Genomic DNA, 27,619 nt, shown 5'->3' with positions numbered 1-27,619 from the left:
TTAACTTATGGAATGTGTAAAAACTTAGTTTTGTTAAATTTGCTGTCTACAGTGTTTTAAATTTGTTATACCAAAAATAATCGAGTAAGAAAAATAAAACCTGTCGATATTTTTAAATAATGTAATTGATTAAAGTTAAAGCGTGAACATTTCTTGAACAATAAATATACGGCCAAATTTTCGATAAAATGTTTTTGTAATTTATATACGTCTGAAAGAAATTGCATAAAAAAAGTAAAATTATATATATATATGTTATTATTTTATGTGGGTTAGCGTCCTACGTTGTTTGTTTTGATAATGCCATTTGTATTTAATCATCACCATTTAATGAATAAACAAGTTAATTTAATAAATATATTTTTATAAGTATATTGTAATTTATTTCTAAAATGTGCGTTAATTAATATCTTTGGGAGATAAAAGATTAGATTTAAACGAATTTCCCTAGAAATAGCTCTCTATTAATGAACACATGTTAAATTGATCAATATTTAACATTTCTGTTCACCCTATTAAAAAAAAAAAAAAAAAAAAAATGGATGGAAGACGGGTTATCTTGCTTTGTTGATGAAGTTCAACCAGACTTTAGAACCAAGCATCTCTTAAAATGTGAGTAGTGATGATGTTGGTGCAATATCATGGTTTTAAATATGAGGTGTGTCCTGTGCATTTCGCAAGAATAAGAAACCTAGATAGAATCCATGTTAGGAACTGTTTTCCCTTTGAGGGCTGTCATCTGTGGTGCACGTATCAAATTTTCACGTTTTACACCATTCGGATATTTTTTTGTAGTTTTATAGTGGGACTGCTTGAGTGTTTCTTGGGCCAGTCGGCTCACCCTGAAACGCCAAAAGCTTCGCAGTCCCGGCTAGTTATCCACAACGCAAGACAAGTCTCTGATTCCTACTGACAAGGTTGGCATGTATCTATATCTGCTTAGCCCATCTTGTTAAGATGATAGCTAAGAGGGCAATTTTCCTCAAATCCTGCCTGCTGAGAGAGAGGCATTCCTTTGCCATTCGTTTTGAGATTTATAAATCTCTTAGCTTGCCTCATACCTGGTGCATTTGTCCAGGGCTTGAGGTTTTCTTTCTCAATTTCCAGTTCCAACTTAAGCACACACTCCGGTGAACCTAGTGGTTCTGGCCCCTTGGGTGAGAGGGCTGCCCCCTTTTTGGCTCTCACTCGTAAATACATTCTTTCCTATTTCCACCCTTCACTCAGGATGGTAAAGTACTCGATATTCCTCTCACCCAACACATTACATAGCTAATTTAATTGAGTGTCGATGGCTACTCATTCCGCCATCAGCCAGCTCATCAATCTCGCTAATAAATACATTCATTGCAATCCATAGAAGGTAAAACAAGATGAGATATAAAATAGTATCACATAATTTTTTTCTGCTCTTTCTCTGGTACACCCTGTGTAAGTAATCAGTAATTCTCCACAATTTTAAAAACAATTGTCTTGAAGCCTGATGAGATTCCTCGCTAATTACAATTGGGGAGCGAATAGAGACATTCTTTTAAGAATATTCAGCATGTACTTAGGAGGAAAGTTTCGATATGGAACAGCAGGTTACTCTTCAGTGCGAATATCAACTTTAAAACCTCTAGATAGAATTTATTATCAAGGTATCAGGATTGCAACAGGGGCGTTTAGAACAAGCCCTTTATATAGTCTCTGCAATGATGCCGGTGTCCTTCCTCCGGAACTTTTCAGGGAGGAGGCAATTCTTAGGTTTGTTGCTAGACTTTGGTCTAAGCCTTTCCATCTTCTATTTCCTTCAGTTTTCCGTAACCCTCACCAAGATATGTACTCGTTCCTAAGAACTAGGACGAGACCTCTCAAAATCCGCGGTACTGAAATGTTGAGATTAGGAGGGAATACCTTGCCGGCGGTTGAGGGTTTTAAATTGCTAGATATCCCACTGTGGGCATTACCTACTGCCACAATTATCGAAGATCTGGCCTTGTTGAACAAAAGAGAAACACCTTCTCTGATGATNTTTGCTTCCCACATGTATTAAAAATGTACATAGTATAAGGATATATAAAAAAAGATAGGACTCTTTTATTAAAACAACAACTTAAGTTAGTTTATTTGGTTTGTACAAATTAAATTAAATATAGAAAAATTGTTTAATTTTTTTAAACAGTAGTAACAAAAATATAATTTTTATATAAATACAAATTACAGTTGAGCAATTGTTTTTAACACAAATTTTATTGAATTTTTTTTTTGCTACCAGGTAACCAACTACTAGAAATGCACTGACATGCTGAAATTTTTCTCTTTGTTAAATCCCACAGTTTATAAATAAAAAGAAAAGAGAAAAAAGAAAGTTAAAATGTCTATATACATTCCGACCTATCCTCGTGTCGAATTTTTATGATAGCAGTCTTGTATTGTCATAAAGCCGAAGCAGGCAGCCAATAAATAAATGTAGAAATTCAGAAAAGGATTTTAGAATCTTTTCGGCCGCAATCTAGCACCAAACGGTATATTCGCAGCCCCGACGTCAGCCTGATTGCTGATGGTTTCCGGCACGATTTCCGCCAGGACGAGTCCTCTCGCCGTTTTCCCTTCTTTCCGGGTACTCTTAGGGCTCAGCTCTTTGGACAGGACATGGCCGGTGTTCTCGTATATCTGAATTGATTTCTGAAGTTGAAAGTTTTCCTCTGGCTTGACTATTTCGACATTTTGTGTTGTGTCAATGTTAGGGGTTTTCGTCTGGGATTTTACATTTTCGTTGGTTTCAGGCTTTTCTTCTTGAGGTTTTTCTTGTTTTGGGCTTTGAACCGTTGATGGGGTTTGAGCTGGAGTAGGAGTCGTATAATAAGGCGTGAAAGTTTGCACGTGATTGACAGTGCTGGCAAATTGATTCTTGACTTCTAATTCGTCTTTTTTGTCTGTGGGTTTTCTCTTCGATTCAATTTGTCTAGAGGAAATTTCATTTTCATCTATTTTTTTAAAAATCTCTTCTTTCTCATTGCCGGCTACTTCGTTGTCTTTGAAATCGTCGAAAAGGTCCCCGGAGGTGGACAGGTCATCGGTGTTCAATTGGAATCCCATGCTGGCCGTCGGGAAGCTGTTGCTGCCGTAAGCGCCTTGCTGAGTCCTTTCGTCGTAGTTGAACGTCTGGAACTGCGGGGTAAAATGTTGCACAGACTGCTGAAGGCCGTCTCCGTGATAATCCTGCTGCAGGAGAACACCCGGGTTGTATAACTGGAGGTTGGGCTGGAAGAGCGGCTGGCTCAGCTGGGGGAAGAGATTAACAGTACTTCCTTGTTGATAATTGAGGAGATTAAACAGGTCTTGTGCGGTGAGCGAGTTCGAATTATCCGCTTGTTGATGGGCGGCGATTTTATCGGCTTCCTGTTGTAGGTAGACGTCGAGAGGTACTTGTCCGTTGCTCGGGATCGAATGCGGATCTGAAGTCGCGGGCACTTTCACTGCTGGCACGCTTGGATCCGGATCGGGGGCGAAGTAGGAAGGCTTATCTGAGTTTGGTTGATGCAAACTCGGGTCTTCGGTTACCTAAAAAACAAAGAAAAAAATCATTCCTCTTATTTGTGCGTGTATGTATAAAGTTTCCCATTAGGTGAAAGTATGCATACCACGACAAGCGACTAAATTTCAGAATTTTTTAAAAGGCATAAAACAAAAATGGTAGTTCAACCACCCCAATTTTATATGGCAGGAAATAAGTCTAAAACTGAGGACTGTTGAATGCTGATAGCGATCTCAATAGTTCATTATCTTGAAGTTTTTCAAAATTAAACGATAAAAGTCATTTTAGGGGCTTAATTTTGACTTACAACCTCAAACAAATTTCCAATTGGGAGGTTAAAAAATTGGGTGGATAAAGATAAAGAAGCTCTCGCGTATTAAGAGCAGCAACTCCTTGGCTCTATCATTCAATCAATCAATCAATCAAGTCACCTCTCAATAGCAATGTCGATAGGTGGCCCTGACAGGATCTGACTCGTAGGTCATCCTCACCCGATTAAGAATTGGCCATGTGAGGTTGGCACACGGACACTTTTGTGTCCGACATGTATAAGATTGTGATGTGTCCCACATTTTTGAAGGGTAAAAATCCTTGGCTCTATATAGAGAATCGAGTCACCTATCAATAGCAATGTCGATAGGTGGCCCTGATAGGATCTGACTCGTAGGTCATCCTCACCCGATTAAGAATTGGCCATGTGAGGTTGACACACGGACACTTTTGTGTCCGATATGTATAAGATTGTGATGTGTCCCACATTATTGAAGGGTAAAAATCCTTGGCTCTATACAGAGAGTCATGCCACCTATCAATAGCAATGTCGATAAGTGGCCCTGATAGGATCTGACTCGTAAGTCATCCTAACCAGATTAAGAATAGGCCATGCGAGGTTGACACACGGACACTTTTGAGTCACCTTTGTGTCCGACATGGATAAGATTGCGATGTGCCCCACCTGATTGAAGGGTAAAAATCCTTGGCTCTATATAGAGAATCATGTCACCTATCAATAGCAGTGCCGATAAGTGGCCCTGATAGGATCTGACTCGTAGGTCATCCGCACCCGATTAAGAATAGGCCATGTGGGGTTGACACATGGACACTTTTGAGACACTTTTGTGTCCAACATGGATAAGATTGCGATGTGCCCCACCTGATTGAAGGGTGAAACTCCTTGGTTCTATACAGAAAGCGTGTAGGAATGCCACCCGACATGGGAATCGACCAGGACGTCAGCGAGTATCCGGGCCCCCTGTACCGATTTTCGGAGGAAACAGGGTTGTTTACTACTGATAGTTATGTGTAGTGTTAGTTGAGGTTGATGAATTGGTAGGTCGTTTCTGTTCATTTTGAAGGCGTAAGACCAAACTATCAACTCAGCGAAAATCTGTGGACCCTTGAAATATTTTTCTTGAAAAAGTCTTTTCCCCAGGTCCTTTTCTCTTCTTCAAGATTCACAACTGACAGATGACCTTTTGAACTTGTATTTTGACAGGCTACTCGTCGAAACGTAAATCTCGTCTTTAGAAATCTTCCCGTGTCCTTTTTATGTTTTTCATGTTTCAAAGGGGCGATATAAGAATCAAAACTGGACAGTTAGTAGAAGCTGAGGGCTTTCCAAATGCTAATCGGATTCCGTTTTGTCTAGGCTTGCCCGAGGCACCTCTAGACCTCGAAACCGGTCCTGTTTTGAATTTCTTGAATTTCTACTTATGATTTTCGTGAAAAATGATTACCTTTCGAATAAACTGCTTTCAAAAATAATTACAAACAAATGTATGACTATCTTACTGCCTGATTCATAAAGTACGTAAAAAAAAACTTTCTATCGTATAAAATTGAATCATGCTAGTAAACTTTCTATAAACTCTATCTTTACACAATATCATAAAAGTATTTGATAAAAATACCTTGTATCATCGTATTTTAAACAGGATTTTAAAGTTAAATTTACTATTACCATTGTATGTGGTTTATGCTCTAAAAGTTAGTTAAATAGCACCAATTTGCTTTGTTTGTAATACTTTTTGCAGTGTTGCCATTGTATTATGGTTTAAGCACAAATATACTGGCATGGACTGTGAACACGAAGGAATTTTGGGTAACGAAAAGGCAGACACACTGGCAAAAGGAGGATCTGCAAGGCCATGTATAGGCCCTGGGATGAAAAATACAGACTGGATCCAAAAAAAGAAACCCTAAAGGTGCTAGAAACATTAAACTTATGCCAAAACAACACTCATCAAGACTGGCAAACCCTCTGGCTAAATTAAGAGGAGTAATAGAACTATTGAGAGTGGAAGAAGAGAGGTTCTGCCATGGTGAGGAGGAAACAGCAGAAGTTATTACCCAACCATATGACTCCTACTAGCCGTTTGTCATCTCAGAAACAAATATTTACAGAGATTTGATTTACCTGGTATCCTGTACTGTGGGGTACATTGACTTTGTGTATGCCGTGTTGAAGAACAGCTACGAGATCATCTTCAGGTTTATACATCTTCTGTCCGCCAGAATGGCCGTGGTTGTGAGTGGGTGCCAGGAACTCGTTTTGCTTCAGAAATATGTTAGGTTTGTCGGCCGGGCCCAGGTTGGGAGCTGGTATCGTGTGGATGGGGCCTTTGTCTTCGTTCTTGACGAAAGACGGGAGGTAAGAAGGCGGCGGAAGGTTGAACGTTTCTTTCACCACGGGTGCCCTGAAGGGGTTGAAGTGCTTCCAAGGGTTGTACAAGGCCTTCTGGGCGAAGTTGGGCACCCTTTGGAACTCCCTGGAATGGGCCGTGTTCTTGTGGTGTACGTGACCGTGCGGACCTCTGGAATGGGGGTGGTACGGGAGTATGTGAGGGGTCATGTGGTGCTTAGGAGGGTGAGGAGGGTAGATCCGATAAGGATGAGGAGAGTGGTGGTGGTGAGAAGGTGGATGAGGACCATAATGGAGGCTGGCAGGCGGCACTGGAGGCGGTGGGGGCGCCCTGATTTTATAATATCCTCCTTCTACTACTCTCGCACAAATAAAACTCAGCAACACCAGGAAAATCTATTAAAAAACAAAAAAACAACAACATAAATATGAGTTGGTCTGCGAATGGGTGAACACATGTTAAACTGATCAGACGACTAAATTCGTTCCTCACTGAAGATGGCGGGAAGATAAAACGCTTATAAATGAAACATGGACGGGCAAGATTAAACGGACTTAATAAAGTTTAGATCAGCTCAATATTAATGTGATGAACATATGTTAAACTAATCCCTGAACTGTCCGTTCCCCACTGAAGATGGCGTGAAGATAAAAACGTATAAATGAAACATGAACTTGCAAGAATAAACAGACTTAATAAAGTTTAGATCAGTTCGATATAAATATGAGTCGGTTGGTTTGAGAGTGGGTGAACACATGTAAAACTGATCACAAGACTGAGTTGGTTCCTCACTGAAGATGGCGTGAAGTTAAGATGCGTAAAAAATGAGGCACAATTAAAAAGAATAAACGGACTTAATAAAGTAGTTTAGAGTAGCTGAATATAAATATGAGCCGGTTGGTCCGCGAGGAGTGAACACATGTAAAACTGATCACACGACTGAGTTGGTTCCTCACTGAAGATGGCGTGAAGATAAAATACGTATAAATGAAACATGAACTGGCAAGATTAAACGGACTTAATAAAGTTTAGTTCAGCTCAATATAAATCTGAGTCGGTTGGTCTGCGAGTGGGTGAACATATGTAAAACTGATCACATGACTGAGTTGGTTCCTCACTGAAGATGGCGTGAAGATAAGGTGCGTAAAAAATGATGCATAATTAAAAAGAATAAACGGACTTAATAAAGCAGTTTAGAGTAGCTCAATATAAATATGAGTCGATTGGTCAGCAAGTGGGTAAACATATGTAAAACTGATCACAAGACTGAGTTGGTTCCTCACTGAAGATGGCGTGAAGTTAAGATGCGTAAAAAATGAGGCATAATTAAAAAGAATAAACGGACTTAATAAAGCAGTTTAGAGTAGCTGAATATAAATATGAGCCGGTTGGTCCGCGAGGAGTGAACATATGTAAAACTGATCACACGACTGAGTTGGTTCCTCACTGAAGATGGCGTGAAGATAAGTTGCGTAAAAAATGATGCAAAATTAAAAAGAATAAACGGACTTAATAAAGCAGTTTAGAGTAGCTCAATATAAATATGAGTCGGTTGGTCCACGAGTGCGTGAACACGTGTAAAACTGACCACACGACTGAGTTGGTTCCTCACTGAAGATGGCGTGAAGTTAAAATACATATAAATGAAACATGAATTAAAAGAATAAACGAGCCTAATAATGTGATCAGTTTAATAGAAATATGAGCCGGTTGGTCCACAAGTTGGAGAAAACATGTTAAACTGATCAGGTAACTGTATGTTCCTCACTGATGATGATGTGTAGATAAATGTTTAAAAATGAAACATAAATTAACAAGAATAAACGTACTTAATAAAGCAGTTTAGGCCATTTCAACATAAATATGAGTCTGTTGGTCTGCAAGTGGGAGATTAATGTTAAACTGATCACAGCTGAGTTCGTTCCACACTGAAGATGGTGTGAAGTAAAGACCATATAAGTGAAGAAGTTTAATATTCTAGGCTAAATTGACTGCCTAATTACAATCTTCTCAAAGAATTGATTACACACTCGTCAAAAAGGCGCCGTCAATCAGTCAATAGTTGACTGTTGACTTTCACGGTTATTACGCTCGACTTTGATTTATCACAAGGGTGAAAGGCATGACGAGGGAAATGTTGGGAAAGCAGAACGGTCAATATTGACTATAGTGTCGGGTTTACCCCGTGGTCAATTGCCTATATGAAAGGAAGAATGTAAACTCTGTTCACCCAATCAAACGACACAACAAAAAGAATCACCTGCACAGGGGCTTTCTAATTAAAAAAAAAGTTCTGAAGTTTATGGATGAAGTCGCACTTTAAAACGTTAAGATTCTAATAATTATTTTTAAATTAATGTTAACACGGTTTACTTTTAGATTTAATATACTCCAAGGAATACTAAATAAATGATTTGTGAAATGATAATTGATAAACTAATGATCCAAGCTTAACATTAAGAAATAGTACTAATTATGTTTGACCTATTTCTGTTATTTATGAATCTATAAAAAGATAATGTCAAAATATTAATTGGCCAACATAGTCAAAACATTATTTCATCTCATTTAACAGGAAATATTATTATGCATGCAGTTTCAGCTGAAGAAATCGCCTATTTAATTTGCTAAAACTTAAAAAAAAAAAAAACTACTTGAATATCCGGAGTGGAAAAACGCGAAAAACAAGTTCCATGAACCGGTTTCAGCGAGTCTTTTTCCATTTATCGACCCGTTCCAAATGATTACCATTATTAATAATCTTCAGTTAAAAAAAAGTTTCTGAATAAATCTTCAATTTGTATGGTAATCAATCAATACAGTAATAACCGATGGGTTGATGAGCTAATTTTATGAATATTTTATAATCGTCAACAAGTATTAATAAAATTATACATTGTTGATTTATTAGAATTACTCAGCCTGCTATGAGTGCTGGTTATTGACTTAATCTTTGATAAACATCCTAAATTTTTTCATATTTCTCCCTCTAAGATTTCTATAAAAGATGCTTTGGTTAGCCTGTCTTATTCTTTACCTTTCAGCCTGAAGACTATTGTGGATGCCTCTTACTAACAGGGCATGCTAAAAGTCCTACTAAAAAGTAATTTTTTACTTGGATTTCTTGCCTTTACTGATTTTAAATATCGATTCTTTCTTTAAGCTTTCGCGATAAGTAAAGTCTAGCTTTAGAAGCCCTAAAGTGGTTCGTTCTATTCTGGGCCATTTTAGTTCTGATAAAACGATAAAGTTCATCCAGCCTAGTTTTTTAACTATTTGAGCTTCTCAAAATTATTAGAGAAAAGATGGTTAATGTGATGGCTTTCACGTTATTCTTTGCATTGCGCTTTATTTTCAAATACTCTGGGATTAAAATATCCTGACTAAACCCACCAGTTTTAGCTGATCAGCACTAGTGAGTAGGGCAGTACACAAGATTACTATGTTAGAGTCCAAAGTTTTTCTATGATTTATATATATATTTTTCACCCGTTATCCTGATCGTCTGATTATAAACAGATAGTTAAACTTGTATTGAATTGGGTTTGGGATTTATTTGTAATTTGTCCGGAGGTTAACGATCTTAGACTAAAAGTTCCTTGCTTCCCTTAGCATATGTCATACTACCTAGTTGTTCCGAGCCAGAATATTGTTAGATCTGAGGATTAAATCTACAATTTTATTTTTGGCCGTTCGGTACTGTTTCGGTTCTAATTTTACCTCGGAATACCCGAAGCGAGAATTCAATGGCGACAATAATGTACATTGACTCGAGGAAAACAAAAACCCGCAAGACCTGCAAGTCGTGCGGAACTGTATCGGCAATTAAGTCGTTTGTTTCTTAAAAGGCCATTACCGTCCGATTCTTCCTTCCATTTGGCTTTGAATCCAATTAAGTTTTGTTATAGCCGTATTGAAATTGATTGAATTAAAAAAAACCTCTCATTTAAATGTACGATAAAAAGAGAGAAAAAAAGAGAGAAAGAGATAACATCACAGATAAATAGATAATGAAAGAGAGATAAATAGAGAGATAATAGAACTTTTAGGAAAAGAAAATTTGAATGGACTGAACAATTTTTCTTGTAGTTTCTCTCCATCGTTTTCCTACGTTTATGTCAGTTTTCCTTAATACTAGTGTCGCGAAAGTATTCAGCATGTGAGATATAAAAAAATTTAGCATTTTGCCTTTCAGTAGCTCTGTATTAAGAAAATAAAAGGCAATAAATAAAAGTTTGAGACGAGAAATGGTTCGATAATTTTGGATGCACATCTACTATTGGGTTGGTTCAAAATTTATGGAGGATTTCAAAATTTTGTTTTATTTTCGCAGGTGCAATGTCATATAAACAAAGCTAAATCGTCAAATTTAATTGATGGATAATAAATACTTTTAACAATTATCTTTAATATAAAATATTTTAGTTTATTCACTAATTTCGTGGTCCGCTTGACCAATTAATATATTACAATTAATTAAGGTTTTTAGTTGAGATAAAAAAGTCAATGGCACGAGCGGGATTCGAAAAATGGCAAAAAGGAGGGAAAATTCTAAAGGTGAGGTTGAGATGGGGAGTTGATGTCCGAGTGGATCGAGGTCACGATAGCTCAGGTGGTAGAGCAGCGGCGTATCTAGCCGAAGGTCGTGGGTTCGAATCCCTCTCGTGCCATTAACTTTTTTTCATCTCAACTAAAAACCTTAATTAATAGTTATGATTATAATTACTATGTTTCTTAAATGGGATTGCCGTCTTCGGTTTGGCTTTGAATACATAGGTAATGGATAGAGGGATAAAGAAAGAAAAACAGAAAGAGGGAGAAAAAGGCAAAATAAAAAAGACGATACATCGAGATACAAATAAAAATAGAGATAAAGAGATACAAATAGAAAAAGAAATAAATAGATGAAGAAATAGGTAGAGATAGGCAGACAGATAAACATAGAGATAAAAGTAGATAGGTACAGAAAAACAGATAAGATAGAGATAGATATAGATATAAATGAAGATAGAGATACTTAGAGATAGACAGATAGATGGAGATAGATAGACACAAATAAAAAAGTGATAGAGATAGATAGAGAAAAAGGTAGAGATAGGTAGGCAGATAAAGATATAGATAGAGGTAGATAAATGTAGAAAAAAGGTAGAGATAGAGATGCAGATAGAGATGTAGATATAAATGGAGATACAAATACATAGACAGATTGACAGAGATAAAGATATATTTGCACAAATAGAAAAGAGATGAAGATAGATTGAGAAATAGGTAGAGATAGGCAGACAGATAAAGATAGAGGTAGATAGATATGGAAAAACAGATAAAGATAGAGATAGATAGTCACAAATAGAAAAGAGATGAAAATAGATAGAGAAATAGTAGAGATAGGCAGACAGATAAAGATAGAGATAGAGGTAGATAGATATAGAAAAACAGATAGAGATAGAGATAGATAGAGGTTGAGATACTTAGAGATAGACAGACAGATAGAGATAGATATATAGATAGATAGAGAAAGACAGATAAAGATGGATAGATAGATAAAAATAAAAGGGATAGAGATAGATAGATAAATAAATAGATAGAGATAGCCAGACAGATAGAGATCGAGATAGAGATATGTACATAGATGATAAATTGGTTAGATAAACAAAGACGATAAAACTGGAGATAGATAGAGGTAGAAATTGATAGAGATAGATAAAGAAAGACAGATATGGTGATAGATAGTGATTGAGATGTAGATACAGATTGAGATAGATAGATAGATAGAAATGGAGATAGCTAGATAAATTCATAGAGTGATAGACAGAAAGATACATATAAATGTATAGAGATCGAGTGTATACTTTATAAAGATAGAGATATAGATAGAAAGATAGGTAGAAATTGAGGTGGATAGAGATAAACTGGTAAAAATAGATAGATAGGGCGATAGACAGATAGATAGAGATAGAGAGATAGATAAAAATAGATAGATAGATAGAGATAGAGACGGGTGATAGATAGATAGACGGATAGATAAATAGAGAAAGAGAGAGAGTGTGTGAGTGAGCGAGAGAGTGTGAGAGGGAGGGAGAGAATGCATCATGAACGCTTTTACAATCATATCTACCTACGTTTTTTATATTTTCATTTCCTACTTTTCTTTCGCTCTCTATTTCGGTGCGACATGCTTATTAACACCCTTCTCCTATCTTCCGATAGTCTCATAGCTATCACTTTTCATCTAGGAAGAAGTCGTTTCCTTCCTTGGAGAAGTAAATTAAAGGGCGAGCCGGCCCCGCCCCGCTTGCCCCCTTCCCAGTTATTACCTTTAATTGGTCAAGTGTCACACTGGACGACGGGCTTTTTTTTTCTTTTCCTTTTATGAAAGTTTTTAAATACCCGTAGAAAGAATTAGGTTATTTAGCTTAGGTTAGTGTTTCTCTTGATCTACATCATGTCTGATATTGGAGAGATCAACTTTCGCTCTGGACTCGCGGAGCAAAGAACCGGTTTTGACCAGCCTCAATCCTAAGTGGCGAGTCTCTCTCCAATTTTTGCCCTTCCTGAGGCTCCCTTTCTCTGCAATCAATTAAAAAATACCATCTGCCCGGGATATCTTCAAGGGGGGAGGGAGTAAAAGCAAAATGACCGAAATTTTTATTTTAAATAATTAGCCCGACCAAATTTCACCTCTTTCAACTGCCGCCAAGGGGCGATATCAACTGTCAGCCGATATCAAGAAAAAAGAAAGTGACTTTAAATAGTTATTAAAATTAAATAATGATATGAAAGGAAATCTTACTTGTTTACCTATGTTCGTGAAGTAATTTTGAGCATTTTACATCTTAAGTAAAGTGTGCAATTACGACAAATCACCACTTAGCATAGGTTTTATGGTATTACAAAAACATGCCGTGATAATCGTTTTAATAATAGTTCCATTCACCGATTAAGTCAAAATTACTTGTTTTCCCCACAGATTTACGATATATTAAGCTTATTAGCTTAGCTTTCAGATTCCAACTTGTATAGTGTTTGATTAAAGTTGATTGAGAGAATAATACTTATTAATTTGTTATACATACATGGTGTGTGTGTGTGTGAGAGAGAGAGAGAGAGCGAGAGAGAGAGAGTGAGACAGACAGACAGACAGACAGACAGACAAACAGACAGAGACAAAGAAAAAGAAGAATAAAGGGAGGGAGAAAGATAAATACGGATGGAAGATAATGATTAGTTAGTTAAATCGAGAAATAATAAAAGGTAAAGAAAAGAAATTAAAACAAAAATAAAAAAAGAAAGAAAAAACAGAACAAAGGCAAAGTAAAAAAAGGAGGGAGAGCGGAAAAAATAAGAGTGAGAGATGAATAAATAGATAGGATGACAAAGATACAACATTTTTAGAGATAGATAGATAGATCAATATAGCAAAACAAATAAATTAAAAAAAAAGAGTGTGGTAAAAGTGAAGACGTGTGTTTGTGTGTGTGAGAGAGGGAGAGAGAGAGAAATAGAAAGAAAAAATATATGGAAAGAGGAGAGACAGAAAGAAATAAAGATAGATAGATTGATATATATAGATAGAAGTATAGACAGATAGATAATAAAAGATAGTTAAATAGAGAGATAAAGAACGTAAAACGGAAAGAAGGAAAAGTGAAAAAAGGCGGAGTAAAGAACGGAGACAGGGGGCAAAAAAAGCGTGAGGGATGAATAGATAGATAATTAGCCTGACAAAGGTGCAGAGATTGGTAGATGTAGAAAAATAGTTCAGTACAGAAAGACAAATAAATAATAAAGCATGTGGAAAAGATAAAAAAGCAAGAGAGAAATAAGATAGAGAACAAGAGAAAGAGAAGAGAGAGACAGGAGAATAGAAAAAGAGAAGAGAAAGGGAGTGAAAGACAAAAAAAGAAGGAGAAAGAAAAGAGAGAAGACAGGTATAAAGAAAGAAAGAAAAAGAGAGACTGAAGAGTGAGATATAGAGATAAATAGATTGAGAGCAAAAGAGAGAGAGTAAGTGAGAGGGAGATTGAATAAGTGAGAGAAAGATTTATATATATATATATATGGAGAGTGAGAGGGAGATTGAGTAAGTGAGAGAAAGATTGGATGGATGGATCGATAGAAGGGAAAGAGCGAGAGAGAGAGAGAGAGAGAGAGAGAGAGAGAGAGAGAGAGAGAGTGTGTGTGTGTGTGTTACATGAAGTTTTTAATTTTTGGACTGGTTATTTAGTTTGGTATTGTTTCACGTAAAAGTTCCATACGAAAACTCTAGTTGTTATTAAAATTTTCATTGAATCGAATTTACATTGTCAAGAGAGAAACAATGTCCAAACCTTTTGTCTAGCCTTTAAAGGCTGTTTTCTACACCAGGTCGCCTCGTAGTCTCGAAGAGACGAGAAAGTTTAAAAAACAGAAATATTACAAAACGTATGAAAAGAGAAAGGCGAATTTTACGGCTAAATTGATGACATGTTCAAATTTAACGAGGGCGTAACAAAACGGTTTTTGTGCCTAGCTCGTCTCATTTCCGGGAATAGAAAACAAATACAACCTCTCAAGTACAAATAAATTACCAAATGTATTTCAACAAGATACTTTTATGTAAGATTGCCCATTAAAACCAACATTTCTGGGTTTTTACATACATTACTATGTGTGTATGTGTTTATTATGTTGATTTTATTATTATGATTATAGTAATGGATATGTAAACCAGTTGGCACTTTCTCTATGTCATTTATAAAATAATCTCGTCAAAATTTATAATCTAAAACTGAACCTTTTAAGGTCAAATCACTTAATTATTTATAAATTTGTGTGGTTGTAATTTATTAGCGTGAATGAAGGGGCTTATCCATAATTAACTCGAAGAATATGTAGAATGCACTCTGGGCAAGTGTGAATGAAGGGGCTTATCCACACTTAAGCCGGGGATATGAAGTATTCCGGGGTAAGTTAAACCAAGTCCGGCGGGCAAATGAATTTATTAGCGTGAATGGAGTGGTTCATTCCCGATCACTCCGAGGAATATGGAGTACTTTGGAGCAGTACAAACGAAGTTTGACGTGCAAATGTAATTTATTAGCGATAATAGAGTGGCTCATTCTTAATTACTCCGAGGATTATCGAGTCCTCCGGGGTATTGGAATAAATGGGTAAAAGTAGTTTATTGGCTTGAATGAAATGGCTCATTTGCAATTACTCCGATGAATATCTAGTACTCTGGGGTAGTTTAAACCAAGTCCGGCAAGTGAATGTAATTTATTAGCGTGAATAGAGTGGCTTATTCCCAATTACTCCGAAGAATATCGAGGACCCTAGAGTAGTGTGAATGAATGTGTGAAAGTAATTTATTAGTGCGAATGAAATGGCTCATTCGCAATTACTCCGATAAAAATCTAGTACTCTGGGGTTTTGCGAATGAATGCGGGGAAGTAATTTATTAGCGCGAATGGAGTGGCTCATTCCCAAATTCTCCGAGGAATATCGAGACTGGAGAAGTCTAAACGAAATCCGACTGCGAATGCAATTTATTAGCGTCAATAGAGTGGCTTATTCCCAATTACTCCGAAGAATATCGAGTACTTTAGAGTAGTGTGAATGAATGTGTGAAAGTAATTTATTAGCGCGAATGAAATGGCTATTCGAAATGACTCCGATGAATATCTAGTACTCTGGGATAGTTCAAACCAAGTCCGGCAAGCGAATGTAATTTATTAGCGTGAATAGATTGGCTCATTCCCAATTACTCCGAGGAATATCGTGCCTTCCAAGGTATTATGAATGAATGTGTAAAAGTAATTTATTAGCGCGAATGGAGTGGTTAATTCGCATTTACCCCGATGAAAATCTAGTACTCTTGGGTAGTTTAAACCAAGTCCGGCAAGTGAATGTAATTTATTAGCGTGGATGGCTTACTCTAAATTGCTCCGAAGTATATCGAGAACAAATTGTCCAGTTATTTGTATAACAGGTTTATCGTTAAATTTCAAATAAATTGTTTTTGGTCGGTTTAGAAGAAAAGCGAAATTGTTCCAATTTAAATAGAATATCCTAATGTCAAATGTCACCGTTTCTGAGTCAGAAAAGCTGAAATCAGGTTTAGGTTTCCGCGTTTGTTGAAACCAGTCGAAAGAAAGCTCACCATATGAAACTTCCCACCTTATTTATTTCGATTAAATATTTATGTATGCATAAGAAATATTTATTTTGTACTTTATTACGCATTTATATGTGTTTATATCATATTATACGCTACAGCTTTTCGAGTGGTTAATAATAATTTTTTGAGACATGTTTTTTACGTCACAATAATATTATTGTATATTTTAAGGCATGAAGGTGGTGTTTGTTTTGTCAATACGCCTTTATTTTTCCCGAATTTTATTAGCCCGAATGGAGTGGCTCATTTGCGATTACTGCCAAGAAAATCTAGTACTTTTGGATAATTTAAATTAAGTCCGGCAAGTGAATGTAATTTATTAGCGCAAATGGAGTGGCTCATTCGCAATTACTCCGATGAAAATCTAGTTCTCTTGGGTAGTTTAAACCAAATCCGGCAAGTGAAGTAATTTATTAGCGTGAATAGAATGGCTCAGTCCTAATTACTGCGAGGAATATCGAGTACTCTGGAGTATAAACCTTGGTCGGACTTGTCCGACGTGCGAATGTAATTTATTAGCGTGAATATAGGCTTACTCCCAATTACTCCGAAGAATATCGAGAACAAATTGTCCAGTTATTTGGACTCTTCTACTAATGTTTATTTTCTTAAGAAAGCTTTTGGACCAAACTCCCCTCAGTCTGAGCCTCATTACTCGATATTATTGTAATTACAATTAATTAAGGTTTTTAGTTGAGATAAAAAAATCAATGGCACCAGCGGGATTCGAACCCACGATCTTCGGCTTGATACACCGCTGCTCTACCACTTGAGCTATCGTGAACTCTTGATCTACTCGGACCAACTTCCCATCTCAACCGCACCTTTTTTGCATTTTCCCTCCTTTTTGCCATTTTTCAACTAAAAACCTTAATTAATTGTAATATATTAATTGGTCAAGCGGACCACGAAATTAGTAATTATTGTAATTGTTTAAAAAGGCGAATTATTAGATTAAATGTTCAAGAAAGAAGTCCAACTCGAACTTAGCATTGAATTTAAAAAATTTGCGGATCGGACGTACCACTTTTATAGTGCAGTTTTCCATCTTCAGAAAGCGCATATCATTCCCATAGAAGAGTCTGCCTCGTGATGTGAATTCCTCTCGAGAGCTAAAAATCGTTTCCACGGTCGGACGGAGGAGGTCCGGGTACTGTCGGAGACCACTTGGATTTGATGTCCACAAGGATCTCCAGGATTCCAGTTCACTTTCTAACCGCCGTCTTCCCGCCCTACCCACTCGCCCGCCCAGCAATTTTTGGAAATAACGCCCCGGTGAAATTTATTCGACCTGTCCGAATTGGAATTGACGGTGATTTCATTCTATGGTTCGAAGAACCGAAAAGGAGTCCAAGAGGATTTGATCCGTCACTGAGGATTTATACAATAATTCCGTTTGACTTTAAACGAGAAAAGAAACCAAAGTTTTTTGGTAGGAAATAGTCCCAATTCAATAATAAACCTTTAATACCAAAAATACATTTTTCGACCAAGCATGATTTCAAAATTTCTTGTCAAGGCTTATTTAAAAAATTATTTCCTACATATAATCCCCCAGGCTCCCGAGGCTTCTTTTTTTTGTAAAAAGTGCAAATATAATTCATAATATAACAACTGGGTGTTCCGGTTTGGCAACCAAGTGAGACGTGATAAAAATATTAAAGATGTCATCAGTATTGGTCAAGCGACACGAGCATAACTATGTCTACGTTTTGTACGTAACGTTACTTTTAGGTTCAATACATAATTTATTGTTTCATAATTGGCCGGGAAAATTTTCGAAACATTTTAAATCTTGTTTTAAACGGATTTTTCTCTACCGCTTTTGTAATTGCTGATAGACGTCGGATAAATAAGAATTGAATTGTACATCATAAACAAGGCCGTAAGTTATTGCATAAATTTTGTATATTTGTTTACGTTATTTTTTCTAAAGGAATTTGTTATACATTGCTTGAAAACGAATTTATTTGGTCCATTTCATTGGACCTACATAATTGCTCGAAAGTAGGAGGTTTAAAATCGCAAATTCTATTTGTCCAAAGTGTAAAGAATGATTTTAATTTTTTCAACTTATTATTATTAAAAAATAAACATTATTTGATTTTTATTCTGCCTGGTCATCGCCAAGTGGGTTTGGCTCGTTTTGGTGGTAATTAGACAATTATTAGAATTTTTCATCTGAGAGAGAAAGAGAAAGTGAGAGATAGATAGACATATATATATATACATAGATAGATATACATTGATGGATACGTAGATAGATAGATCGATAGATGGATATAGAGTTAGATTGATGGATACATAGATAGATAGGAGATAGATAGATAGAGATAGAGTTAGATTGATGGATACATAGATAGATAGATAGGAGATATATAGATACATAGATAAAGATAGAGATACATAGATAGATCGATAGATAGAGATAGAGATAGATTGATAGATGCATAGATATATGGATAGAGATAGATAGAGATAGAGATAGATTGATGGATACGTAGATAGATAGATCGATAGATAGATATAGAGTTAGATTGATGGATACATAGATAGATAGGAGATAGATAGATAGAGATAGAGTTAGATTGATGGATACATAGATAGATAGATAGGAGATATATAGATACATAGATAAAGATAGAGATAGATTGATGGATACATAGATAGATCGATAGATAGAGATAGAGATAGATTGATAGATGCATAGATATATGGATAGAGATAGATAGAAAGATACATACATAGATAGAAGAGAGGAAGAGAGAAAGAGAGAGAGAGAGAGAGAGAGAGAGAGAGAAAGAGTGAGAGAGAGAGAGAGAGAGAGGGTGAGTGACAGAGGGAGAGAGAGGAGACAGACAGACAGAGAGATCTAGGCCCAGCGATCAATATTCACATAGAAGACAAAATTTTATTTTTGATAATATATCATTATATTAGATAGGTAATATAATATGATATATATTCAGGGTATCAGGCTACTCGCGTCACAAACTTTGGCAGTGAATTTCACACCTCCTGAGGGACAAAAATATTCCCCCTGTGCAATGGTCCGATCATCAACTGTAAGGGAGAAATTTCACTTTTTAGTTTTTTTCTCAGGATTTAATGACTTTACTTCAGAAAAACAATAGCAATCCGGAAACTACAATTGTTACAACAAAAAAAAAAAATCCGAGGAAGTCGTTAAAATCTACTTTAATTTCCTTTAAGAAGGCCTCCTTGAAAAACTAAAAACATTTAATTTTTGGGAAAAAACAAACGGTAAATCTTTTAAAAACAGATAAATTTAAAATTTGGAAAAAACTAAATTTGAAATCAATTTCAAAAAAATTTCTTCTTTTTCTTTCATTACATCGTACCAAAGTGTAGAAATTGTATGCCAAATGGGAAAAAAGTGGTGAAGGTGGGAAAAAGGGGCAATGTAGTAATCTAGTAATTCTAGTAATGACAATCTAGTAATTCCACTTTTGTCCTGGGCTACATTTATTTCTCAACTTTAACTTAATGAAAGAAAAATGAAACAAAACGCATAAAAAAGAGAACAACCGAATAAAAAAATGAACAAAATATGTACACCAACCACAAACAAAAAAGAACAACAAAACAGGAGTTGTTTAACCTAATAAAAAAGAACAAACAAAAAAAATTGAACGCAAAAAACACATAAAAAAGAGACGATAGTTATAACTTGCAGAAATTGTAAAACAAAAAAAAATCACGTTGNGAATATTTGAAGAGCTACGATTTATGACAAAAACCGATGATAAATGAAAAAAAAAGAAAAACATAAAATGCTGAATATTTGCGAAAGGGTTGATATAAGGACCATGGTTCAGACTTTTCGTCACTCCGGAGGTGTGAAATTCACTGGCAAAGTTTGTGATACCTTGTATAAAAATATTTCAAGTAACAAACGTTTAATATAAACAAAATTCGTCACGATCCGCCAGTCTGTGGGTAGCAAATCGTAATAAATTGCTAAACGTGGTTATATCATTGAGAGGATGAAAAGCGAGGATATATTATTAGAAAAGACGACCGTTTTTCTCAAGGATTCTATTCACGTAGTGTTTTTTTCTCGCAAGACGGAAAGGAATATGCAACTGACCTCCTCAGAAGTGCCGGCCACAATGAGGTACGTGCCTGAAAGTACCAACGCCTAGAGACGCCCGATATATCACACATCCGCGTTCTCAATTGTTAAGCGTATTTTTATTGAATTAAACCGAAAAAAGAAGAAAAAAGTTTCGACCAGAAATAAATGTTTAATCCGCTTAAGTCATTAATATTAATCTCAATACTGACCAAAATCCGCTTTTACTGGACGCACGTCAACCTCGATCAATTTCGCCCCTTCGTTCAGCTTTCCATTAATTAAAATTCAAGTTAGTGGGGTGAAAAAATGTATGGGGAAAAGGCGAAATGTGAATTGACAGAAAAACAATTTGCATTTTGCTCCTGAATAAATGGTCACCGTTTCGAAAATTATCGATATGCTTCTGTTTTTATTCTGCGGTCGCTGAGATGGTCAATACGGCCACTTTCATCCTTAGAAAGCAATTGAAAACCACATTGTTTTTAACGGCCTTTACAAACCAAAATTAGCACTAGAAATTCTCTCTGGAGAAGGCGATTTTTTTTTAACGTACCTATTTCAAATATTGTAAAATATTCACTTAAATACAGATTTACCTACAAAGTTATGTGGTACCCGTCTTTATCTATATCTTTTTATATATTTAACTATTGTACTTTCATTATCCCTCTCTCTCTCTCTCTCTCTCTCTCTCCTTCTCTCTCTGTCTTTATCTCTATCTTTTTATCTATTTAACTATTGTACTTTCACTGTCCCTCCTTCTCTCTCTGTATTTCTATATTTTTATCTATATAACTATTTATCCCTCTCTTTCTCTCTCTCTCTCTCTCTCTCTCTGTCTTTATCTCTATCTTTTTATCTATTTACCTATTGTACTTTCACTCTCCCCCTCTCCCTCTCTCTTTATCTTTCTATCTCTTTAACTATTGTACTTTCACTATCCCTCTTTCTCTCTTTATCTTTTTATCTATTTAACTATTGTATTTTCACTCTCTCTCTCTCTCTCTCTCTCTCTCTTTCTCTCTTTTTCTCTATCTTTCTAGTTATTTAACTATTGTACCTTTACTGCTCTCTCTCTCTCTTTCTCTCTTTTTCTCTATCTTTCTATATATTTAATTATTGTACTTTCACTATTCCTTCTATCTCTCTCTCTCTCTCCTTCTCTCTTTTTATCTCTATCTTTTTATGTATTTAACTATTGAACTTTCACTATCCCCCCTATCGCTCTCTATCACTCTCTCTCTCTCGCTCTCTTTCTATTTCCTTTTACTTACTTTTCAAACTTATGGCATTGACAATTTATTTAGAATTCTCCCAAGCATAATTAACATAATTAGGTTTGATTATTTGTAAGCATTAAATTTTAAATCTTGCTTTTTCTTTGTCGAAAATAGAACACTAATATAAGCGTATTGTTTGTGTTTTAGTAAATTGTGTCAGCAAAAAGTTGATGAGGGCGTTGGTCTGAGAGTCGGTGAACATGTTGAACCGGTCCTCGAGACCGTCTACAGTCTCTCAATGATGATGGCGCGTAGCCAAAACGTGTCTGAGCAACAACAGGTAGACCGGCGAGTGTAGACTGACCCAGTAAGTCTTAAGTAATTATAAATATATATAATATAACTTCAACAGTAAATATGTACAAATTATTTTCGCCTAGTTGTTTTGCCTGATCTGCCAATGGGTGGAATTCTGTCTTAAAATATATAAAAACGAGAGTACAAAACATGGAGAAATAAAGAGAGAGTGAGGTGAAAGGACAAGAAGCAAAAAATGAGATGGACAGAGAGAAGATAATGACAACTTTATTTCATATGTATTTACATTAAATTGCCTATTGAAATTTCTACCATACAGAATAATTGAGCAATTAATAAATTACTGATATAACAAGTGAACAAAAAGACTTTTTCAATACATGAATTGTAAATTGTTAATATAAGTGTGGAAATAAAAATGTTAGCCACTGAATAATAATATATAAAAAAAGAAGCTAATTTTAAGGCAACAAATTTTCAGCATCAATCGTAACTTGATAAAAAGTGATTTTTAGGACTATTAGGGAAATTGTTGATATTTTTACATAATTTTATGTTTATTATGTGTATATGTACTCTAAGCAAAGTCATTTCTTCTTTTACCGAGAATGGCCTATTAAAAAGTTTTGGTTTTGTGCTTAACGACTCGCAGACGGGACTTTGCAAACCTAGTATCTTTGTCGTGAATTTCACCATGTGCTTAAATTTTACGTATAGATATTTCGGTTTTTGAACTTTTAAATTTTAAAAACTTTACATGATAGGTAGAGATAGAGAGATTTACATACTGATAGATTGATGAATGTAGAAAAGGCACAGAAATAAAAAGGGAGTGTGAGAAAAGTTACGAACCAAGGAGAGAGAGAGAGAGAGAGAGAGAGAGAGAGAGAAAGAGAGGCGAGATATAACGAGAGGCAGTTAAAAAATAAAACATTAGAGATAATGGGATATATAGAGATAAAGAAACGAAACAGAAAGTTACAGAAAAAAATGAAGAGCAAAAAATGGAGACAGGGAGAGAGAGAGAGAAAGAGGGAAAGATAGACAGATAGTGAGAGACAGTTAAAAATAGAAAAGTAATGTACACTGATAAAGAAAGCAAAATAGAATGATGGAGAAAAAAATGCACAGCAAAAACCGGAGTCAGAAAGAGAGAGAGAGAGAGAGAGAGAGAGAGAAAAAGAGAGAGAGAGTGATAAAGGTAGATATTGAAAGACAGTTAAAAATAGAGAGGTAATGAGATGTACAGAGATAAAGAAAGCAAAATAGAAAGATGGAGAAAAATGCAGAGCAAAAAACGGAGGTGAGGTTGAGAGAGAGAGAGAGAGAGAGAGAGAGAGAGAGAGAGAGAGAGAGAGAGAGAGAGAGAGAGAGAGAGAGAGAGAGAGAGGATAGGAGAGAGAGGGGAGAGGGCGAGAGTGGGAGGGAGAGAGAGGATGAGTGAGTGGATCATACAAAAAAACAAATAAGTAAAAAAGGAAAAGTAGTGTACGAAAGGTAAAACAGAGAAGAAAAAAAAGATTGGGACAGGCAGAAAAAGTGAGATTTCGCTTTATTTAATCTCGCAAAGTTACGTCTCTTGGACCTTTCTACCAATCATCTAAAACCGAATTTTGTTCGATTGATACGGATTTTTTTCCTTTTTTTAAAATAAAATATATTTGCGCAATTCATCTCAATGTTTTAAATTTTAGTTTTAAAACATAATAAAGTTTTTTTAAAAATCAAGAAAATAAAAACAGATTTTCATTGTGCAACTAATGTATGAAAATGTGAGTATTTTTAGAAAAGTCTAAAAACGGCATTGTTTAAAGCTCTCTTTATTCAGGACACCGGCTTAGATAACTGTTCTAGGATCGTTTGTAAATTTAAAGTGTGTTACCGTCCTCGACAATGACACCAGAGGGGCTTTTAAGACTTTCAACTTTCTAAAAGACCCCGGTTCGCGTGAAATGGCCTTCTCTTTTTTTGTTTCTTTTTTAACGGATGGGTGTTACGTCTGTACGAAAATTTAAATTTCCGCCCTTAGAGTAACATTTCCCACGAATCCTAAAAAGGCGAAGATGCGTTTGAATGAAATAGAAAATAAACGGATCTGTATAGAAAAACAAAAATTCACTAGAACAACACAAACTTGTTTCGAGATATGTACCAGTTGATTGTAAAAGTCAAAAGATTTAAAAGTGTTTGTGTGAGTGTGTTTACTTCAGTTTAAGCAGTTTATGTATTCAAAGGGCACATTTAACACTTTGTTACTCCACTTTAGACAAGAAACGTGACGATTTCTAAAAATGTTTCAGGCCAAGTTTAAATGGTGTTAAAGAAAGTTAAATCTCGGAAACAACATAGCACGCATTTTCATTGCTGTTGATGGGTCGACGTACTTTAAAAATAAATAAACTCGAGATCCTGCGAAAAGATCAGGTTTGTTTGGCTTTCACCCGATACCCGTCCATATTTCATCCAACAATCGAGGAATCTAACCTTTTAAACAGAGTTTCTTCCCTTACAGAAAAACCGAATGCCTAGTCGATGTTAAAATCTGTTAGTTGTGTAATTATTAAAAAAAAATAATACCGTCTCAGTTTTATAATAGTATTAATAATTCATATAGGTAAATATCTTGAGATTCATTTTAGGGGCAATAGCGTGAGATTGAATCCAATTATAAAACATTTTACGTTCATTTCCAGGTCGGTCAATATTACAAATGACAATAAAAAATTGTTATGCTATTTCACTTTAAGAAACAGACTAAAAACGAGCTTGATTTGTTTTATTGTCGTCTGTTTATTTGTTATTTTTTGATTTGTGCGGACACGCACAGATAAAAAACACGAGTAGTAAATCAGAAAGTCAAGTAAAAATCAACCTGTTTAAAAAAACATATAATTGAATTTATTGCTTTATTATTGCCTTATTTACCCATTTACTCCACGTGTGTTTTCTGAGGAATTGCAATTGTGTACCTATCTTTCTTTCTCTCACTCTTTCTCTCTCTTATATATGTCTTTCTTTTGTATGTTACCACCTGTCTTTTAGTATCTCTCTCTATCGATCTTTCTTTGTCCCTTTCTGTTTCTCTCTCTCTCTCTTTTCTTTCTTTCTCTCCATCAATTTATCTATATATTTATCCATATATCGTGGGTGTTTGTTTTTTATCATTCGTGCGTGAGTTTGAGTGCATGTTTGTATGTATATCTTTCTTCCTGTCTCCTCTCTCTCTGTCTGTATGTTTGTATTTCTGCCCATCCGACTGCCTGTTTGTCTGGCTGTCTGTCTGTCTCAGTCTCTCTCTCTCTCTTTCTCTCTAGCAATTTATCTATATATTTATCCATCTATCGTGCGAATTGGTTTTATATCATTCGTGAGTGTGGGCGCATGTTTGTATGTATATCTTTCTTCCTGTCTCCTCTCTCTCTGTCTGTATGTCTGTCTTTCTGTCCATCCGTCTGCCTGTTTGTCTGGCTGCCTGTATGTCTCAGTCTCTCGCTCTCTCCCTCTTTCTTTATCAATTTATCTATTTATTACTCCATCTATCGTGCGTGCTTGTTTCATCTCATTCGTGCGTGAGTGTGAGTGCTCGTTTGTGTGGATATCTTCCTTCTTGTCTCTTCTCTTTTCTGTCTCTCTCTCTCTCTCTCTCTTTTTCTCTGTTACTCTTTCTCTCTCTACCAATCTTATTTTGTTTTTCCTATACATGTTTTTCTCACTGTTATATATCTATCTAACTTTTTTTATTCCTATATTATATCTCTTTCTATCTATCTATATTCCTTTCTATNTCTCTCTCTCTCTCTCTCTCTCTCTCTCTCTCTCTCTCTCTCTCTCTCTCTCTCTGTTACTCGTTCTCTCTCTATCAATCTTATTTTGTTTTCCTTTATATATTTTTCTCTCTCTTATATATCTATCTAACTTTTTTAAATTCCTATATTATATCTCTTTCTATCTACCAATTTCCTTTCTATTTTCCTCCCTCCCTCTCTCTCTCTCTCTCTCTCTCTCTCTCTCTCTCTCTCTCTCTCTGTGTCGATCAATCTACCTATCTTCTCTCTTCCTCCTTCTCCATCTCCCTCTGTTTCACTCCTTCTCTCACAGTCTATCTATCTATCTGTCTCAATCCCTTTCTTTTTTTCTCTCTCTCTGTTGTGCCTTCAACAAAAGTGTTTCCAAATGAAAAATGTCTGAATCTTTTCTGCCACTATCACTCACAGCTTATCGTGATTTATATGACATAATAACTTTTTGGCCCTAAAATGTACTTCAAAATTTTTTTATAACCCACAAATATTTGAATTAATTGTTGATTTTCCATATGTCAAAGATTTTTTTTGCTTATTTGTATAATTAGTTTGTCGGTAGTTTTCTTTTTTTCTGCTTTTTTATTAAGTTAAAGTTGGTTTTTAAAACTTCTGTGTTGTTCTTCTATTTTTTCTGTGTGTAGTGTAGTTAGGTTTGGTTGTTCGCTATGTTTATCTTTTTTTGTGTGTGTGTGTTTTTAAACTTAAAATTGGGGAAATAAATTTTGCGCAGGACAAAAAGTTGAATTACTAGATTAACAACATCACCAATTTTTTTTCCACTTACCATAAAATTCCTGCATTTCGGGCCGATGTAATTAAAGAAAAGTGTTGCCGCCAGAAAGCTTAATAAACGAAGAAGTTTTTATGAAATTTACCAAGCTCTACCGTGATTTTTTCAAAGTGGAGACAAAATAATTATTTTACGAATTTTAAATTTACCACTTTTTCAAAGGTTTTGTGTTTTTTACGAAAAATTAAATTGAAAATTCTAGGAGAATTCAATGCTTCTTTTGGATTTCGCCAAAAAGCACTAGTTCAAACAGATTAATGACGAAAACCGCAGGTAGTTGGGAAAAAAAATGTTGAATTTGAAAGGGTTGTTTCGGACCATGGTTTATGAGGTGTTTTTTCTTCCGTTTGGGGTGCAGAATGTGCTGGTGAAGTTAATGGATTGAGAAGAGTGACACCCATAAGCCATGTACAAATTACTAGTTTATGAAAAATAACATAATTTGTATGGAATGTGATTAATGACTAAACTGTCATAAGAATTCAATTAATTAAGGTTTTTAGTTGAGATAAAAAAGCCAGTGTCACGAGCGGGATTCGAACCCACGACCTTCGGCTTGATACGCCGCTACTCTACCACTTGAGCTATCGTGACTTCAAATCGTGAAATAGCTCAAGTGGTAGAGTAGCGGCGTATCAAGCCGAAGGTCGTGGGTTCGAACCCCACTCGTCACACTGACTTTTTTATCTCAACTAAAAACCTTAATTAAATGATATTAATTGGTCAAACGGACCACGAAAAATAGTGAATGTCATAAGAATGTTAACAAAAAATTCCTATAAAATAAATATTACAAGTTTCAAAGTCGAGTATATCTGTATGTATATCTAGTACGGCATCTGATAGGTGCTTTTGAACATTTGTTGAAATCTTTTTCTATGAAGTCTGAACCGTGCAAAGTGACTAAGTCAAATCCAAACGCAAGCATAAGAGTTTTTATAAATATGATAAATTTTATGATTTATATGTTATTGGTTTTGTTTAACGTACCCTCATGTCTACGGAGTCGGTTGAAGAGTTGTTCCAAGTCAAGGGCAAGGTGAAGACTGATGACGGAAAGCTCGTCTTGTA

General features: G+C 35.5%; 1 protein-coding gene and 1 long non-coding RNA gene across 3 annotated transcripts; one reads left to right on the top strand and one right to left on the bottom strand.

The window, feature by feature from the left end:
* Positions 1-523: 523 nt before the first annotated feature.
* Positions 524-22,287, top strand: LOC112126224. Its single transcript, XR_002909842.1, has 3 exons — positions 524-612; positions 21,845-22,004; positions 22,078-22,287. It is a non-coding gene; the product is annotated as an uncharacterized LOC112126224 (long non-coding RNA).
* LOC106668066 lies at positions 2,208-27,610 on the bottom strand. Of its 2 annotated transcripts, none has more exons than XM_014396487.2 (3): positions 27,539-27,610; positions 5,937-6,557; positions 2,208-3,546 (listed from the first exon to the last, which is right to left on the bottom strand). In XM_014396487.2, exons 1-3 carry the CDS (start codon positions 27,542-27,544, stop codon positions 2,473-2,475), a joined length of 1,701 nt encoding a protein of 566 aa, XP_014251973.1. In that variant the 5' UTR covers positions 27,545-27,610; the 3' UTR covers positions 2,208-2,472. The 2 variants fall into 2 exon arrangements, with proteins under 2 accessions (XP_014251973.1, XP_024080636.1); XM_024224868.1 differs by lacking the exon at positions 27,539-27,610 and adding an exon at positions 17,343-17,498.
* Positions 27,611-27,619: the final 9 nt, after the last annotated feature.

The sequence above is a fragment of the Cimex lectularius genome, unplaced genomic scaffold (assembly GCF_000648675.2).
Source record: "Cimex lectularius strain Harlan isolate CLEC.00 unplaced genomic scaffold, Clec_2.1 scaffold88, whole genome shotgun sequence".
NCBI lineage: Eukaryota > Metazoa > Arthropoda > Insecta > Hemiptera > Cimicidae > Cimex > Cimex lectularius.
Note: the sequence above shows the minus strand (reverse complement) of the source record. Positions and strands in the feature narration are given on the sequence as shown.

Bases quoted from the DNA above. Each gene is read 5' to 3' on its own strand.
- LOC106668066 (XM_024224868.1), bottom strand. From the start codon at position 17,381: ATGCGCTTTCTGAAGATGGAAAACTGCACTATAAAAGTG. The intron at 6,558-17,342 runs GTACGTCCGATC...GTTTTTTAATAG, and splicing joins AAAACTGCACTATAAAAGTG to ATTTTCCTGGTGTTGCTGAG. The intron at 3,547-5,936 runs GTAAATCAAATC...TTTGTTTTTTAG, and splicing joins CCCACAGTACAGGATACCAG to GTAACCGAAGACCCGAGTTT.